The 16,601-nt window shown below is 37.3% G+C and overlaps 1 protein-coding gene across 4 annotated transcripts in view; it reads left to right on the plus strand.

Annotated features, from left to right (window-relative positions):
* GRID1 (glutamate ionotropic receptor delta type subunit 1) overlaps window positions 1-16,601 on the plus strand; it is a 592,171-nt gene that overhangs the window by 556,003 nt on the left and 19,567 nt on the right. For all 4 annotated transcript variants that reach the window (XM_057421472.1, XM_057421471.1, XM_057421473.1 and 1 more), the window contains 2 exons: window positions 8,744-8,939; window positions 16,240-16,406. In XM_057421472.1, coding sequence (XP_057277455.1) covers window positions 8,744-8,939; window positions 16,240-16,406 — 363 coding nt within the window. The remainder of the gene's footprint in view (window positions 1-8,743; window positions 8,940-16,239; window positions 16,407-16,601) is intronic.

Below are 16,601 nucleotides of genomic sequence, written 5' to 3' on the forward strand. Positions count from 1 at the left end.
AATGTTTTGCCAATACAAAGTGACTAATTAATTACTGTTAAAATCGTAAACATGACAGTGTATCATTTATTAATAGCTTGACAGACTTTGCATTTCAATGGGTATACATGCTGATTGTTCCCTTCCTTTAAAACTTAATTATGTAGTAGCTCTGCGGGAACAGAGTCCCAGTGAAAACGATCTGCAGTGAAATCATTGCAGTATCAGGAGTTTGGAAGACAGTTAAGTTTTCTTGTCTTTCCCTTTGCATCTAGGAGCTGAGGCTAGTGGAAGCTGTTTCAAATAAATGAAGTAATTGTGGAAGCTGTAAAAGTTCTGTTCTTCTAGTATGTTGTATATATATTACTTGGCTATTTTGTTTTGCCTTTTTCTTACTGTTTATACCTTTGTCTCCTATCCTGGAAACCCTTGAGCATATGCTTTTGTGTGCATGAATAACCTCACTGATCTCAGCAGTTCTGGTCTACCTGTTAGGTATGCCAGGTACCCTAAGAAAGGAAATTTCTTTGAGGCAGCAGGAGAGAGAAGGTCCTGATCTTATGCTGGAAGGGTGACAGAACTGTTGCCATGACATATGACACAGGAGACATGTAGCAAATTCCCTGCTCCTGTGGCAGAAATAAGGCTGGTTTTAGCGGTAAATCCATAACTGAATGTTATATTTTGCTTTTGGTTGCACCTAATATAAGGCAGTGAGTCCCAATCCAGATAAAGTCTCATAGATGCCACCACACTGGCATCACTGACCATTATCATCCTGAAAACAGGTGCTGCAGTGCCATTACCTGCTGAGGAGTTCCATCACTAACTATAGTAAAAGTCTGTGGTTGACATGGCAACGTGTTCTGTGACACATACCAATTGATTGGTTTCTCCACTGCAGGGAAGTCCCTGCTTCTTTGAAATCACAGGTAACAGCTGTTCCCACTCCACTGATGATGACAAGCGCATACATAGCCCTGACTATCTGCACTGTTTGTCTCCTTCCATGATTTGGAAATGTTTAGTCCTGCTGTGAGGTCTGTAACTCCATTGATTCAGTGTAGTTTTACTCTGTTAATGCTTATGGCTTCCCTCGTAGAAACTCTGATGAGGCTTTTTCTGTTAAGCCTTTTGTTTAGAGTAAAGTGGATGCTATTTTTCATGGACAGCTGATGAAACAAGTTTTATATAAACTATAGAATGATATATTTGCTGGTGAAGGACTTGATCCTGCTGAGTGTATACTAAGCATGCAAGGACTGCTGCCAATTTCTACTGGCCTACCCCTATCAGTAAAGATTTTGTTCAGTGAATTTGCGGAAGAAACCTGTTGCTCTGCACAGCACTGCACAGAATTAAGAGTATTTAAAGTGACTTGATTTGCAGTGAAATAGAACAATGCAGAATTTGATCATATGACTACAGAGAAGTTGGCAATTTAACGATTGATTTAGGAGCTCAGCTTGATTATTCATAATTTCAAAGAAAGCAAGAGATGCACATATTAAAACATGGACCTAATTTGTCTGAAGTCTAAGGTTGTTAGATGTGGAGATAAACTTGCTTTCCTTTTAATATTCTCTGTATTAAGGCTATTGTCATTCCCACAGTACTTTGAACTTGGCCTCACTAAAAGTAATCTTTAAATTGCCCCATCTTTTAGTTTATGTATCTTACATCCAGTTTAACACACACTAGTAACATTCCTATATGGACCTGGAACAAATGTTGGAAATTCATAGAATCTGCCATAATATTTACTACTTTTTTAATGAGCATTTACTTTGTATGCTCACAGGTGCTAAAGGTAGGTCAATTCTAATGCTATCTCATTATTCACCTAATATATTGTTCTTTCCAGTATAACTGAAGGCTTACTAAACATTGGTTGCATTAATGTTTAGAGGCACTGCTATTGCTTTTTCTGTTTTTAAGTGGACTTGTGCTTTCATAGTTTGGGTTCAGTAAGACAGTGAAACTTTTCATGTAAGTCTCTGAATCAGTGAGACTATCATCCCCTAGTGGCAATTTATATCCATAACAGATGGATTTATGTTGTGGTTTTCTTTTTTTTTTTTCCCCGGTCTTCAACCAGTTAAACTATTCAACTTGGGTAGACTAGTTCTAGAGAATGTCTTTCCATGGCAGTTTGGACTCAGTTTCAGATATCTTAAGACAAGATCTATCCATTCATAATTTTTACTTAACATGGAGATCCAAAGCCCAAAGATTGTTCATCTGTGAGTAAGAGAGTAAGGCTGAAATCTTTTGCCTTGCTGCTTTAAAAGTGGATATTGAAAATAAACAGGACCCAGGTCAGGACTTGGGTTCTGAACGGAATTATCTTCCACTCATGTATAAATTATCCATACCACCACACTACCACCCACAACCTTGATTCAGCTTTGCAGACTGGTTTCTTGCTTGAGGACATGTACAAATGAAAAGCTGATCCTGCAAAGCTTGCTTGGTTTACAAGTCCATCTCTCAGTGGGTGAACTGCTGTTGTCACCAACACTAAATGCTGTTTTCTCATTCATTCTCATCGTCTTGGCAAATACACCCATGGAGGAAGTAGTTCTGAGCAATTTTATGTCTTCAAATGTGGAATGTTTTTCTGCAAATCACAGTAGGCAGAATTCTCTTTCAGCTCTTTCAACTCATTATTTTCCATGGGTGATAATTTTATCAAACAAAGCTCTTTTTGGAAAGGATTTTATATTCTAGGTCTCAGCTTGTAGGTATTTCTTGGGCTTATACTGGTGGCATAAGGTGTCAAATCAATTCAGATACTTTAATTTTTACTTAGAAGTTTAGTGGGTTTACTTTTTTCCCAATGTGCAAAGCACGTATTTCATTCTCATATATCCTGTTGAGGATACACTTACAGTTAGGAACTGCCCTTATATTTAATTCTGTAGATGTCCCTGGGGAAAAAAAAAAAAAAAGAAAAAAAGAAAAAAGTTTAAAAGAAAATAAAGTAGTTTATAGGTATTTAAAAATTTGAAATTTAGGACTTGTACCGTACATTTTATGTATGCATTTCTAAGCCTTCATTTAGGCAGAGAAGCTTAAAAAGTCTCACCATCTCTGGGACATTTTATCTTGATGGCAGCCATCACCTAAAATATTATGCTGCATTGAGCAAAAATGTCAGGGCACTGGCTTCCTTAGGTAAAAGAACGTAGCTTTCTGTGCCAAATATGAAAATGGCAGCAAATTTATTTTACTGTCTCTATATGACTTAAGGATTAATATTAAGAAAATTAATTAATTTTAGTTAAAAGGAATTATTTATGTTTGACAAAACACATACTACTGTGAAGGAAGAGGTTACTCTGAAGTGTACTCACAACACAGAAGAATGAGGGTGAAGTGCTGGTCACTACTTCTTTGTCTAATCTTAGGCTTTACTAATGCTAGTGGCATATGTGCAAATGAACGAACAGTAGCCAAGCATGAAAAATCTTGCATATTTTTAAAATAATAGTGTGGATTCAGAAACAGTGAGATATTATTTTTCCATAAGCACTAGCAGACTAGAAAAATCCCCAGCTTTATAGTGTCAGAACACAGGCAGTTGTGAAGGTTAAGGAGAAACTACCTCTAAATCAAGGAGCTGTCAGGATTTTCCCATTATGTTTTTTCCAGGGCTGAAGCCAAGATTAAGGGCTACGTTTATGTCATGGTTTAAACCCAGTCAGGTAACTTGTTCACTCCCTCCCCCCCCTTCTTTCCCTCCCCCTACTCCCAGAGGGATGGAGAAGAGAATCGAAAAGAATGCAACTCCCAGGGGTTGAGATAAGAACAGTTTAGTAACTAAGGTATAACACAAATCACTGCTGCTACCACCAATAATAACAATGATAAAGGAAACAACAAGGGAAGAGAATACATCACCTCACCACCAGCTGACCGATAACTCCACCCCCCCCCAGCCTGACCAATCTCTGACTGATACCTCCTCCAACCCTGCAGTCCCCCAGCCCTTCCAGCTAACTCTCAGTTACATCCTGGGCATGACGTGCTGTGGTATGGAATACCTCTTTGGCTAGTTTGGGTCAGGTGTCCTGTCTCTGCTTCCTCCTGGCTTCCCCTCCTCCCTGGCAAAGCATGAGGCTCACAAAGTCCTTGGCCAAACCAAAACATTGTTATCAGCTCTGTTCCCGAGCTGAAAGTCAAAACACTGCACTGCACCAGCTACCAAGGAGGAGAAAAATGAATGCTACTGCTGAACCCAGGACAGTTTATTACTGTGATGTAAAAGACTATTGCTGGATGATCGTGGTGCCAGCCAACTGGCCTGTTTACAGTAATAGATTTTAAACACAAGTCCAGATGTGCAGCTGGCTACAAACTTTTTAAAAAATGAACAGTAAGGATGAAGAAAATCTCAATAAGCAAGTTGGGTTTTTTTGCCTCTCTTCCTTGATCCTTTAAGAACTTTTAATTAAAAAAAAAAATAAAGCTACTATGAAGAAAAATAAAATTCACTTTTTTTTTAATTTAGAAATGACAGGAGCCTTTATCCTTTTATTTTTTAAAATACTTCGATCATGTCTGATGATCCTGATGACTTAAGATGGGTTAATTGATCAGCAGTTACCTCAAAGCACATAGTAACAGGTTTAGTCTGTCACTTAGATGAGATTTGTTTATATTATCCATTCAGAAAGTCTTGGGTTTATAGCAATTCCAGAGTAACATAAGCCTATAGTGGCAGCACATTTTTAGTTTATATGTCTACAGCTGCATGAGTCTTTTACTGGAAGAAAACATCTCCAGAAAGTGCAACTTAATCAGTGTAGTTATTCTAGCAACTCTTTCTAGTGGTCTAATGATAAATGCCAGTACAGCTATTGCCTGACTGTTTATTCTGCTGCATATGGTTTATGTCAATATGTTTCAGAAAATAAAACAAGCAGAGAGTCCAGTTTTCAGTTGACTCTACAGGATGTAATTGCAACTCCATTGGAAATTATGTGTCAGTTGTTGCATTTTTCTAGCAGGCAGAACTACACGTGTTAAATATTTGGCTAGTAATACAGTTTTAAAAGACACTCTTTTTGTTTAGATTGACCACAGGTACATTTACTTAAATGAATGGGTTTACATGTACTTGTCTATTATAGAAATCACACAGTGGATGTATTTATCTATAAATTGAAGTTAGCCTCCTGTAACTGTGAGGAACATCAGCTTTTTCTGCTTTACTAGCTTTATCTTTAATCACACTTACAGAGAGCCCTTAATGGGTTGTGAGATCCTATAACTGAGGTGGTAAGGTATATGGGGCATCTTGTTGTGCTACACAATTTTGTTGCAAATTATTCTATATATTAATTCGTGAAACCTTTGCTATAGTAAAGTGAGGCAAGAATTTGAGTGACTAAAGAAGGTGGATCCAGCTAATGGCTGGTTGCAAAAATAAAGCTTAAGAACCCTGAGAGCAGCTGCTTCTAGAGAATGACACTGTTATAAAATACAACCAGTATCTGAAATGTAGCAGTGAATGATTTTGTCTCGTAGTGGCTTATTGGAATTAAAATAACAATGTTTAAAAACTGCATACGTGCTTACCTTAATTCACCCTGTAAAAGCCAGGAGATACTAATCTCCATTCAGTATCTTTTATATATGTGACTGTACCCGCCATGTCCAGATCTTCTCACCTCCCTGTGGAGATACTGAGCAATGCCACCACTTTCAGTACAGAAATATATGGAGACATTTTTTTTTACAGAGTAAGAACTGTGGTCTAGACCATTCCCAGTCAGAATAATTTCTGAAATAGGTTTTTGGCTAAGTGGTCCATTTGGTAAAGGCATAAGGTTATTTTCTCACTGAAACAGTCACCATCCGTCTGAACTTCTGCTGCAGGAACTGCTCGCAAGCTTGGTTACTTACTGTGCCCCTCACTGTATCTTTTGGCAACCTCATAGGATATTTCCAATGTTAGTGCAGTATGGAGAATTTCCTGTGTCTGTGGCTATTCTTACAGTACATCAAGTAAGGTACTGCGAGAAAGGCACACATAATCCTTACGACATGCAATACTCCACATTATCTCTTCCAAGGAAATTCTGCCAACAAAGGTGCAGTAGTTGCCTTATCACACTGAGGCAAAAGTTGTGCTTCCCTCCCTTCGATCAGTACTGATTATCTGTTTATTGCAAAGCATTTGATACAAAGCCTGCATTTACTCACTGTGCCCTGTGATGCTCAGTGAATTGAAGAAACTGTGCTTTTCTGTGCTCAAAAAGCAACATGTACTGTGCTTTTGTACAGTACTGATTGTCAATAAAATGTAGTTTAGGTAAACCAAAAATACTGTCAATAAAGAACAATTTAACTAAAAGGCGTATTTCTGACAAATCTTCCACAGCAGCAGAAGCAGCAGAATTGATCCAGAAAATACTGACATTATTTAAAATGCAGGTTTAATTACTTGTTTTTAATATCCAAACTCTCATGTTCAGACTTTCAAACAGTATAGCAGCATGAGCAGTAGGCATTTGTAAAGTTGTTATCAGCTGAAAGATCTGTTAAAAAACAGCTAAAAGGTTTATGCTTCTACCAAATACGCACTCCTACACACGCCAAAATCCATACACTAAACCTAGTGTGAAAAAGGTTGCCACAGAAAGAAACCCTCCTGTGTATACTGAGTATCTTTCTGCATCATTTGTACATAGAATAGACAGAAATGTGTCTTTAACAGGCAGATTGTCCATTCCCAGGATGTAAGCAATTCCATGGGATATGATGAAATTTATTTTTAAAAATAAAGACAGAGCTAAATGCAGCATGTAATCATTTTTGGTCGAGACTGGAGGAAAAATGGTCCTGTTCAATGAAATGTACAGGAAACATTTAGGAGAACAGAATTTAACTTTCAGGATTGTTAAACAAAGAGAGAAATAAAACTGTCACAAATTATTTCATTTTTCATTAGAATTTTGAATTTCCAGCAACCTTCAGGGTGTTCATTCTGTACTTTACCAAAGTGCTATGTACACAGCTAAAGAAATCAGAAGGTTTGGGACTTGATGTAACTCCCAGTTAGTCCAAATCCACAAATGTGCAATGTATATAGAGAAAAACTGTTCACACAGTCTTACTTAAAGCTGCTTAACAGCTTAAAATGATAAAAAGTCCTTAACACAATTTAAGAACTTAAACCACTTAAACAGTTCAAAGCAGCTTGTGAGTTTGAAGAGTTCTGGCTGGTGTGGGAAAGGCATCCCTGCTGAGCTGCAGCCCTGGGGACAGAGCTGGCCATACAGGAGCCCTTTTGGAGCCAGACTTGGGAGGCCTGGATGTGACATGATGGAGAAGAAGGAAGAGTTTTCTACATAGTTTTATATAGTGTTGTGTATATGCCCGGATTGCTTTGCTTTTAAATAGTGTTGGAGGGGCTTTTATGTGGGTGTGAGGTGTTATCAGTGGCATCCTTGTGGTGAAACAGAGAAAAGAGTGTACTGTCTGTTGTATGGAAAACAGTTTCAGCTCATGGGCCAAGTGAAGTCTCCTTAGTGGCATTGTGAAGAAATCTTCTGCAAGAGCTGCAAGGCAAAATGTTTTGCTTTTGTGGCTCCAGGAGTTGGAGGCAGGTGGGAGGTGGCATGAGCTGGCCTTTCAGATGTTTTGAGGATTTTTTTTTTCTAAAAGATTGTTTTGGAGAGAAAGAAGTGAGGGGAGTAGAGAGGGTTGCTTCAATTTGACTGATCTCAGTGTCAGTCTGTTGGTCATATCAGGAGTATGTTGCGTTATTATGTGAAGTTATACATTATAAAATGCAAAATAAACCAGTTTGGTTTATTTCGAGACTGAGATCTAGTTTGGTCCCTGCATGGGATGGTCAGTGGTTGAACGTGTGTGTGTGTATGCTCAGATCAAAAAAATGGTGGCACTGCACAGAAGTGATACTGAGGGCATAGGAAGGAGGCAGAGAATAGGAATGAATGTACATAGGTGGATGCTGTTTCTGATGCCGGTGATTCCACCTTAAATGTTTTGAAACTTAGCCTGGTTTTCATTGATGCAGGCAGTGATTTACACCTTTCTGTGCAGAAAAGGCTGTAAACCAGGAGTGAATTACATTCTGTACCATTTGAAAATAAATGGTGCATTCACAGCCACTCAGGTTGAGGCCCATTTACACTTCCAGAGTGGTATGATGAGTAAATGAAAGTTAGGCCTGTATGTGAATGAAAAATGCCTGTTTTACCAGAGGCTGTGAAAAGAGAGAGAGAGAAGGAGAGAGAGGGAGAGAGAAAGAGAGAGAGTCAGTGGAATTTGTAAGCAAGACTTTTGTTTGTTTGAAACAGCTGTATTGATTGAGTCAGATGGAGTATTAGTGTAACTGCAAACTAATTCCACTGAATTCTGCAACGTATTTCTAGTGATGCTGATGGGGCTGGAAGTTTGTATTTATTAACTAATGGTTACCTGTGGTCAAGTAAGTCTTTGTTTTGCACTATGTTACTGTGAAAACTTAGAATTGTAACATTTAACATGAATGTTATCTGTCTAAAAAAAAAGTCTTTGCTGGGGTGAAAAAGAGCTCGGATATAGTTAATACAGTATCAATACAATTACATTACTCCTTTGCTTTCTTTTATGATGAGAAAAGAGATATGCAAATGTTACTCAGTGAGGGTAAGTGCTTTTTGACTAATGACATAGTAATCATTTCTTGAATGAAATCTTGGGTAATGTACTACATAATACTAATACCTCAATATCGCTTGAATTTCAGAACATTTCAGGATCTGTCCAAACAAATGGATATATCTTATGGTACAGTCAGGGATTCAGCAGTGTATGAATACTTTAAAGCAAAAGGGACCAACCCTTTGGAGCAGGATAACACATTTGCTGAACTGTGGAGGACTATCAGTAAGAATAATGGAGCAGATAATTGTGTATCGAACCCTTCTGAAGGCATCAGAAAGGTAAAAGTAGATCACAGGGGGGTTAATTTAATTTTTGTGCTGTATTAATGTTGTTTGCATACCATTAATAATGTTCAGTCACAGGAAAGCACCTGTATTGTCATTAAAACCAGAAAAAAAGGTCCCTATCTAGTCCCTTCCTTCTAGTAACCCAATGGCAGGTTAGAATCATATTTTGGGGTCATGGTTTTGAATGTAAGTACTTTAGTTCTACCTAAATCTTCAGTATGTAAGTCCTTCTTTGGATCTGGCCATAAGGTTTCTCAGTTTCTTGAGAGCTCTGATAATACCATTTTGAATGTCATTCTTTACATTATCCAGGTACTGACTCCTGTCATTTCAGTGGTTTGTTTTTTTTTTTTCTGAGGTGGTGGATTGAGCTTACTGAAACATGAGCAAGAATCAAGGGATTCACTGAACACAGAATTATTTCTCCTAGAACAAAATGTTAATGCAACATTTTCTTTGTTTATTCTAAACTTTAAAAAATGAACTCACATGTTGCTGTGCTTTCACATGCTCTTCGCCATGCTTTTATTTCTCTTAGATATGACCACACACTTATTCTGTAAGCCTCCTGTCATTTATTACAGCTAGATTTGCCTAAGCCAGACATGTAACTGTAGATTGGCAGGCTTTTCAGAATACTAATTATACTGTGTGTACGGGACTGGCAGCTCCATCCTATCTATGTGATAACTTTTCATATTAAGTTTGATTTCAATATTGTAGGATGATTTTTATATCAGTTGATTGGCTCATTCAATTAATGTCAACGATAACCAAATTTACTTCAGTCCCCAAAACTGACCAAGGCTGCTGTTTGATTAGACACTTGCATAAATTTGGTTGAATGTTTCATAACATTGCCAACTAAACTGTTGTGTAGTTTAAATGTTGCTCTTCATAGCTCACTGAGCTCTTTGAATGGAGACAAGTTTTTCATGTCAAGCATTACAGCTAGAACTTGTTTTTTTCTAAAGGAGAATTGATGATGGCCAAGGAAATGGGACTTCCCATCCAGAAACACGTACTGCTGTATGAAAAAGAAGTAAATGTGCCTTAAAAATGTATTTTTATAAGAAATCTAAAATTTCTCTAGCATGAAAAGATCCCCAAACCATTTTTCTGAATGAGGACTTGCCTGACACAATGCAAAAAATAAAACCACCCAAACCAAACAAACAAAAAAAAGCCACTATTATCCTTTCTCCCCTCCTTCTTCTTTCCATTTTCTTCAGACAGCATCACAGCTCAGCTGCAGTTACAAAGAGAGCAATGCCGCTTTAATGTAAAACAGGAGAGTGCTGCTTATTTGTGGTACAGGCAGGTATTTCAGATATTTGTCTCTATTCCATTTACCTCTCTCCATTTTCTGGAGATTTTCCTACTCCCTTTGACTGCCTAAAAACAAAAGGATAATAGTGGAACAAAGTCCTGAAAGCTTTTGTGGCATTTGGTTGCCATGGCAGAGGTCTCCAGACACAACACAGTCCCTGTAGCCACAATGACTACCTCCCATTGTCAAGGCACAGCTTCTGAAACACTGGTAGAGCTATGGAAAGGGCATTAATGTACTGCAAAGTCACATAAGTGACAGAAGGATGTTTCAGAGCTGAGGGGGCAAGTTGTTTTTGTCGTACACTCACGGCAGTTGAAAGCGGTTATTAAAGATGGAAAACATTATGCTATTCATAAACATCTCTGCACAGCATAGGAGGAGGTTACCAGACAAATCACTGCTCCATACAAAATGCTATTTTGACACTTGAGTTTTCTGGTACTATAAAAAATGAGGATTGACTAATGCTGTCATATAGAAAGTTTCTTTCTGGGTCAAGCTACAGACAGGATCCTGAAGAATCATGCAGTATGTAGCTCCTGCCATCTTATCCCAGGTGGACATTGGTACTGGAAGTGCACACATTTCTAAGCCATTTGAAAATCTCAGCAAACTCTTTGCATAATACCCACTGGCCATCGGTTCTTCAAGGCAATTACTAATTACTACAACATATGTAATAACCTGTGACTTTTTTTCACTGTGGGCAGCCATTTTTTGCTTGGAAAGAATGAAGTAATATGACCCTTATGTAATCCTATAGATATATATCTTATATATATATATACATATAGGAGAATTAAACTGTTACAGTTGTATTTTCTAAAGGCTGTGCTTTGGTGGAGACTGTTCTGTCCAATCAATTTGGTGCCAAAATTTCTCTGAATCCTTTTCTTCCTGTGTTATCACTTTTGATGGAAAGTGATCAAAATCAAGTACAGTGCAAAATGTGAACGCATCATTGATGTAGGCAATGACACAGTAAGAGTTTATTCCTTCCCTTTTTTGCTTCCTTCAAAAGATTCTGTCCCTTACTGAACTCTAAACCTTAAATCAGAGCATTTCTTATTGAACAGTCACCTCTGTTCATTTTTATCTTGAAAGTAAGAGTAATTTTAAAAGTTCAATTAATAAGATTTTTAAAACTATATTTTCCAATAATTTATTGTGCACAGCAGATTTTATATTGTGAATTATGGTTGTTCATCCATATGTTTTCAGGAGTCCTCAAAAATTTCTCTATTTCTTGACCCCTTTGGAGTAAAAGCAAATGCCTCCTTAGACCTGAATATATTACATCCTTCAGTGGCTCCTTAGTTATATTAATTTTAAAATCATTTGAACAGGATTAAATTACATGGTTTTGATTTTATTAGAACTGTGTTGCTTCTCTTAAAACACTTCTTTATAGATAGTAAATGTTACCCAAGCAGATTTTTAACTTCTCCACTAATCCCAATGTAAAGGTTACTTTTTGATATTTCTGTAGTACCAGCTATATATTGGGACCAGTTGGCAGTGACACTGTTCTGACTGTAAATTAATCATGAAAGTTGCATTATACTGGCACTTTAGTGTAGTAGCTTCTTCATAAGTTTTAGATACATCACACATCATTGATCAATTGGAAATTCATCCTTTTTTCAAGTTATTATTTCTTACCATGCTTTCTTTGAAAAAATCCATCATTTTACCATCAATAAGTCAGGACCCTTTGAACAATATTCTTCCATCTCCTCCCATGTTGAAGAGTGACAATATGAGGTTGCTTACAGCTAAGTATTATTGTTCTTTTTGCGGTCCTTATTATATCTAGGAAGCAATTTTCCCATGCCTTTTATTTTCTATTTATGATTATGAAGAAATATATTTCATATAAGTTTTGCCTATGGGGTTCTTTTATTCTTAAATCTGCTTTCTTAAACCTCTTCAACCAAAGATAAATCTGGTGACTTTGGTGTAAATCATCACTGTAGTTCCACCTGGGTGGAATAAATGAGCTTTGCTTTGGCTGAATTTCAATTAAAGAGGTTTTTGAAAGTTTAACCATGCTATTTTTGTTTTATTCTGCAATATGCCTGCATGCTGAGAGTTCCAGTAAGGCCTTCGCAAAAGAACCAAACATGAAAGCCAATTAAAAGTCTAAAGTTTAGCTTATTATTGTTTTATTTTGTTCTTTATTCAAGCTATCTTACCTATTCTCAGCTATTTGCCACATTCCCTTTTACCATCTTTCTCTCTGTATTATCTTCGCAATGATGTCTGATCACTAGAAAATTTTGTGGGCCCTAAAAACATACAGTGCAGGCTTTAGTTGCCTGTCCTGTGAATGCAAGAGCCTCAGGATATGGATTTTTGCTGTATTGTGATTAGGACTCGGTTTCATGGGTAGGTACATCTTTGTCATATGCAACTAGGTAGCCTTGAGACAGTTGCTGCTTATACATCCCATGGGTCATTACCACATTTCATGGAATTCTTAGTCTTCCTACTGTGCATATCCCTCAGGCCTGGAAGCTAAGGGGTATGCACATGTGCCCGCATGCATTCTTTCACGTGACAAAAATGAATAATTTAAACTACTTTTTAAAAGTTTTGGGTTGATTTTTGGTTGAAAGTGTCGATTTGATTTTATTTGGCTTTTGCTGCTTGCCTACTGAAGCTATAGAGAATGTAACACTATCTCAAACACACATGTATGTGTGTGGGTTGTGTGTCTTGTACACACGTTTTTCTAAGTTTGACAGATTTTCTTTAAATTGAACAGACAATACTGCTTAGCCGTCACAACAGGTATTAACAGGGATATCAAGGATGCTGAATTTATGCAGCAAATAAACACTTGGTCATAAGGAAGCCTTCCATGCAATGAACACACTAATAGTACAAGGTCTTCACTCTCCAGAGAAGAACACTAGTGAAAAAAGTTTTGGAAGAGTCAAATCTTCCCTTAGGAAAAAGGGGTATTTCAAGATTCTGGTTTCGGCAATCAAAGAGGGGAAACCGTCTTACACCCAATATTTCTGGGAGTTGAGAAGCATGCATTACTAAGAGTTCAAAACTCAGATTCCCGTTTATGCTAAAATGATCAGGCTGTCAGGGAAATAATGCTCTACAGATGTGATTGCACTGGTTAGAATTATTTATGTCACAAAAGATATGAAATTTTTATGAAGAGACCTGTCTGACTTTGTGTATTGACCACTTACAGTTGTAGGATGTTACTTAGGACAGTAACACTGCAAATGCAAGAAAAGTAGATCGTTTCAAAAGATCTGATGTCCAACATTGGAAGTGTACACAGCTCTTCTATATAAAGTACAGAATGCTGATGCTTGAAAAGGAAAATCAATAATGTGACCTGAAATCAGAACATCTAGACATTGACTTATAACTGAAATTGAGTATTTGAGGAAGAGTGTGTTCCTCAAATATTACTAAGAAAAAAATGAGGAATATATGAGATGGGTTTTTCTTTTCTAAATTGTAAATTTGAAAAGATCACTTACAGAACAATTCTAAAACAACCAAAAGATACAGCTGTCTAAAAGAAACAAACAAGCAAAGAGAAAAATGCAAGACACACTTTAGCACAGTGATTTTTTCTGGTTTTCTCTTTCTGTACATCCGTCAGCAAGTTTTAGCTCTCTAAAAACAGGGATTTTGTATAAATTCTGTGTACAGTATCAAGTGCTGTTGTCTTTGCCTCAATTAGTACATATTTTTAATGCACTTGGACAGTTTTCTATTGTAGGTAGCAAAAGCCTATGTACTATTTACCATAAAAAACAATCTGCCTGAGATGTACAAAAATGGGACTTTTGATGGTCTTTCCCTGTCAGGAAGACCAATGGGACTGATGCCCATTGCCTGTTGCTCCTAACCAGGTAGGAGGCCCATCAGCACCACTGCAGATGTGAAAGCATAAAATGTGAATTTTTAAAGCCCATCACAGGAAAAGCAGAGGGCAAGATTCAGAGATTTGCTGCTAACAACCCAGTTAGTTGTATGTGATCATTCAGAAAATACCTTTGTAAAGCACATTTTAGGCTTCCAAGAATGTGGGCTGCTGGCTGAATAGAGGCTAGGTGCCTTGAGGAATCACTCCCTTGCCATGCTTAACTTTTTACACATCCTTGTGTTAATAGGTTATGAGCCTTTTCTGCCTGTTGCATACAGTAAACAGTAACTTGTTTGTTCTTTCCTCCTTTGTGCCACCATTACCAGTTTAGGTAGACAGCCAGGCATAGTATTACAATGCAGATGTGGAAGTCTTGCTCTGGTCTGGTTTCATACAGTGACATCAAAGTGAGAGATATTTTTACGAACATGCTAGTTCAGTAAGATGTGTCAGGTAAATCAAAGTATGATTTTAACAGTAGTCTTGTGGCTCCTATTTTAATAACTCCTGCAAGGCCCATACTGTAGTTCAGATTTTAATAAGGTTTTGTACTAGTATATCAACAGTTCTGTGGCTACATGTATTAATTGCTGTTACTCTGAATTCACCAGGGAGGTGGCAAAGGAGAAAGCAGGGACAAGCCCACAATGGTAGCATGCCTTTAACAAAAAAATATTTTTAAAGCGGTCAGTACAGGCTCATTTAAATATTTTGAAAGAAGAAGGATATAACATTTTGACTTTGGTCTAACACAGAACTGGCTTGAAGTTAGAAGGAAAGTGGGGAAAAGATGTGGATTGTGGCAAATAGCTTACAGAAAATCCAGACAATCTTTGTTTCCCTGGATTCCACCCACTAGAGAATAACTCACCCATTTGAATCATTGTGATGTTTAAACAGCTATCAGAGACTTCAGAAAGCTATGGTTTATATCAAAGCATGGTGAAGTAAATTAGCTTAATTGCTCAACTGAGGAGTCCAATATAATACAATAACTAACGGAGTCTTACAGCCTTAAGATGAAATCAAAAACTGAGCTTACACAAAAATGGAAAATATATGGAAGGATGAGCTAATTCTGTGTCAAAGCTGCAACCACTGCCTAAGGGAGCTTATGGGAACCAAACAAATATATGCAGGACTTCAGTTCTCCACCTTGCCTTGTTCTAACCTAAAGAAAGATCTGAAATAATTTACTTGCATTAGATGTTCCAGCCCATCTGTTCCATTGTGCTCTGTATGTTCACTAGAGACTTAAAAACATACTACTTAAATATATTAGGAAACTAATGATTACTAACCAAATAAAATGATGACTTTGATGACTTTTTTCTTTACAGAATCCCTATCCAGGGATGTTTCTTACATCTTATGTTAAGTAAGGTGATTTACATTCATCATATGCACTACATACAGGCATTGGTTTAAGTCCCAATTAAGGCTGATATGAGTGGGTGTGTGCTAAATTAAAACAGTGTTTGTCCCAAAACTGAGATAATAGGAGATGCTGATGACCGTTCTTACCTGTGGAAAAAAAAAAAGGAAGCTCAAAGCATGCCTTTTGTTCGAGGACTAACACATTTCTTGGAAGGGGCTTTTTCTTTTGTGAAGAAAGCTGTAAAGTTACAGTTTCAGTGACTGTGATGACTAGGAAGCATCTCTTAATGCTTATACTATACTCATGGTGTTACATGAATGTATGGAGCCAGTCACACTCCATGTCTCTTACAAAACATACATCAAATTTCATCAGCGAAGGCAATAGCTTTAATTTATTTTTAATATCCTGTTATGTAAACCTTGCCTACAATTACAATTGTCTATGTTATCCTATGTATTCCTATTAAAAATGGAATACATTTTAATGAGATTGGACTAGATGAGGTACTGCTGGGAGCAAAGAGTATTAGAAATGTACCAAGACGAATAAACTCTGACCTAATGGAATACTACCATAGAGTAATGACAAGCTCAGGGTTTGTTTGCTTGCATGGGTTTTGTCTTACCTAGAAATGTAATTTGGTTTAGATCATGTTGTGCTCATGCTGTATTTACAGGCAAAGAAAGGAAACTATGCTTTCCTGTGGGACGTGACAGTGGTAGAATATGCTGCGCTGACGGATGATGAATGCTCTGTGACAGTCATTGGAAACAGTATCAGCAGCAAAGGATATGGGATAGCACTCCAGCATGGAAGCCCCTACAGAGATCTTTTCTCCCAGAGGTAAAACAAAACAAAGCTCATTTTATAGGACTTCTCTCTAAAATTAGCAACCATTTATGATTCATGTTAATTTTGGCAGTTATTGAATAAAGGACCATAAATAAGTGACAGCAGACATGTTATAAATTAAGGCTTCAATAAAGCTGCTACTTCTGCTCCACATGCACCAGTCTAGAGAGGAGGGGACTGAGGGTG

Source organism: Pezoporus wallicus, unplaced genomic scaffold, assembly GCF_028554395.1.
Source record: "Pezoporus wallicus isolate ANWC-B61680 ecotype Strahan unplaced genomic scaffold, APGP_CSIRO_Pwel_v1 contig_4816, whole genome shotgun sequence".
Classification (NCBI taxonomy): Eukaryota; Metazoa; Chordata; class Aves; order Psittaciformes; family Psittacidae; genus Pezoporus; species Pezoporus wallicus.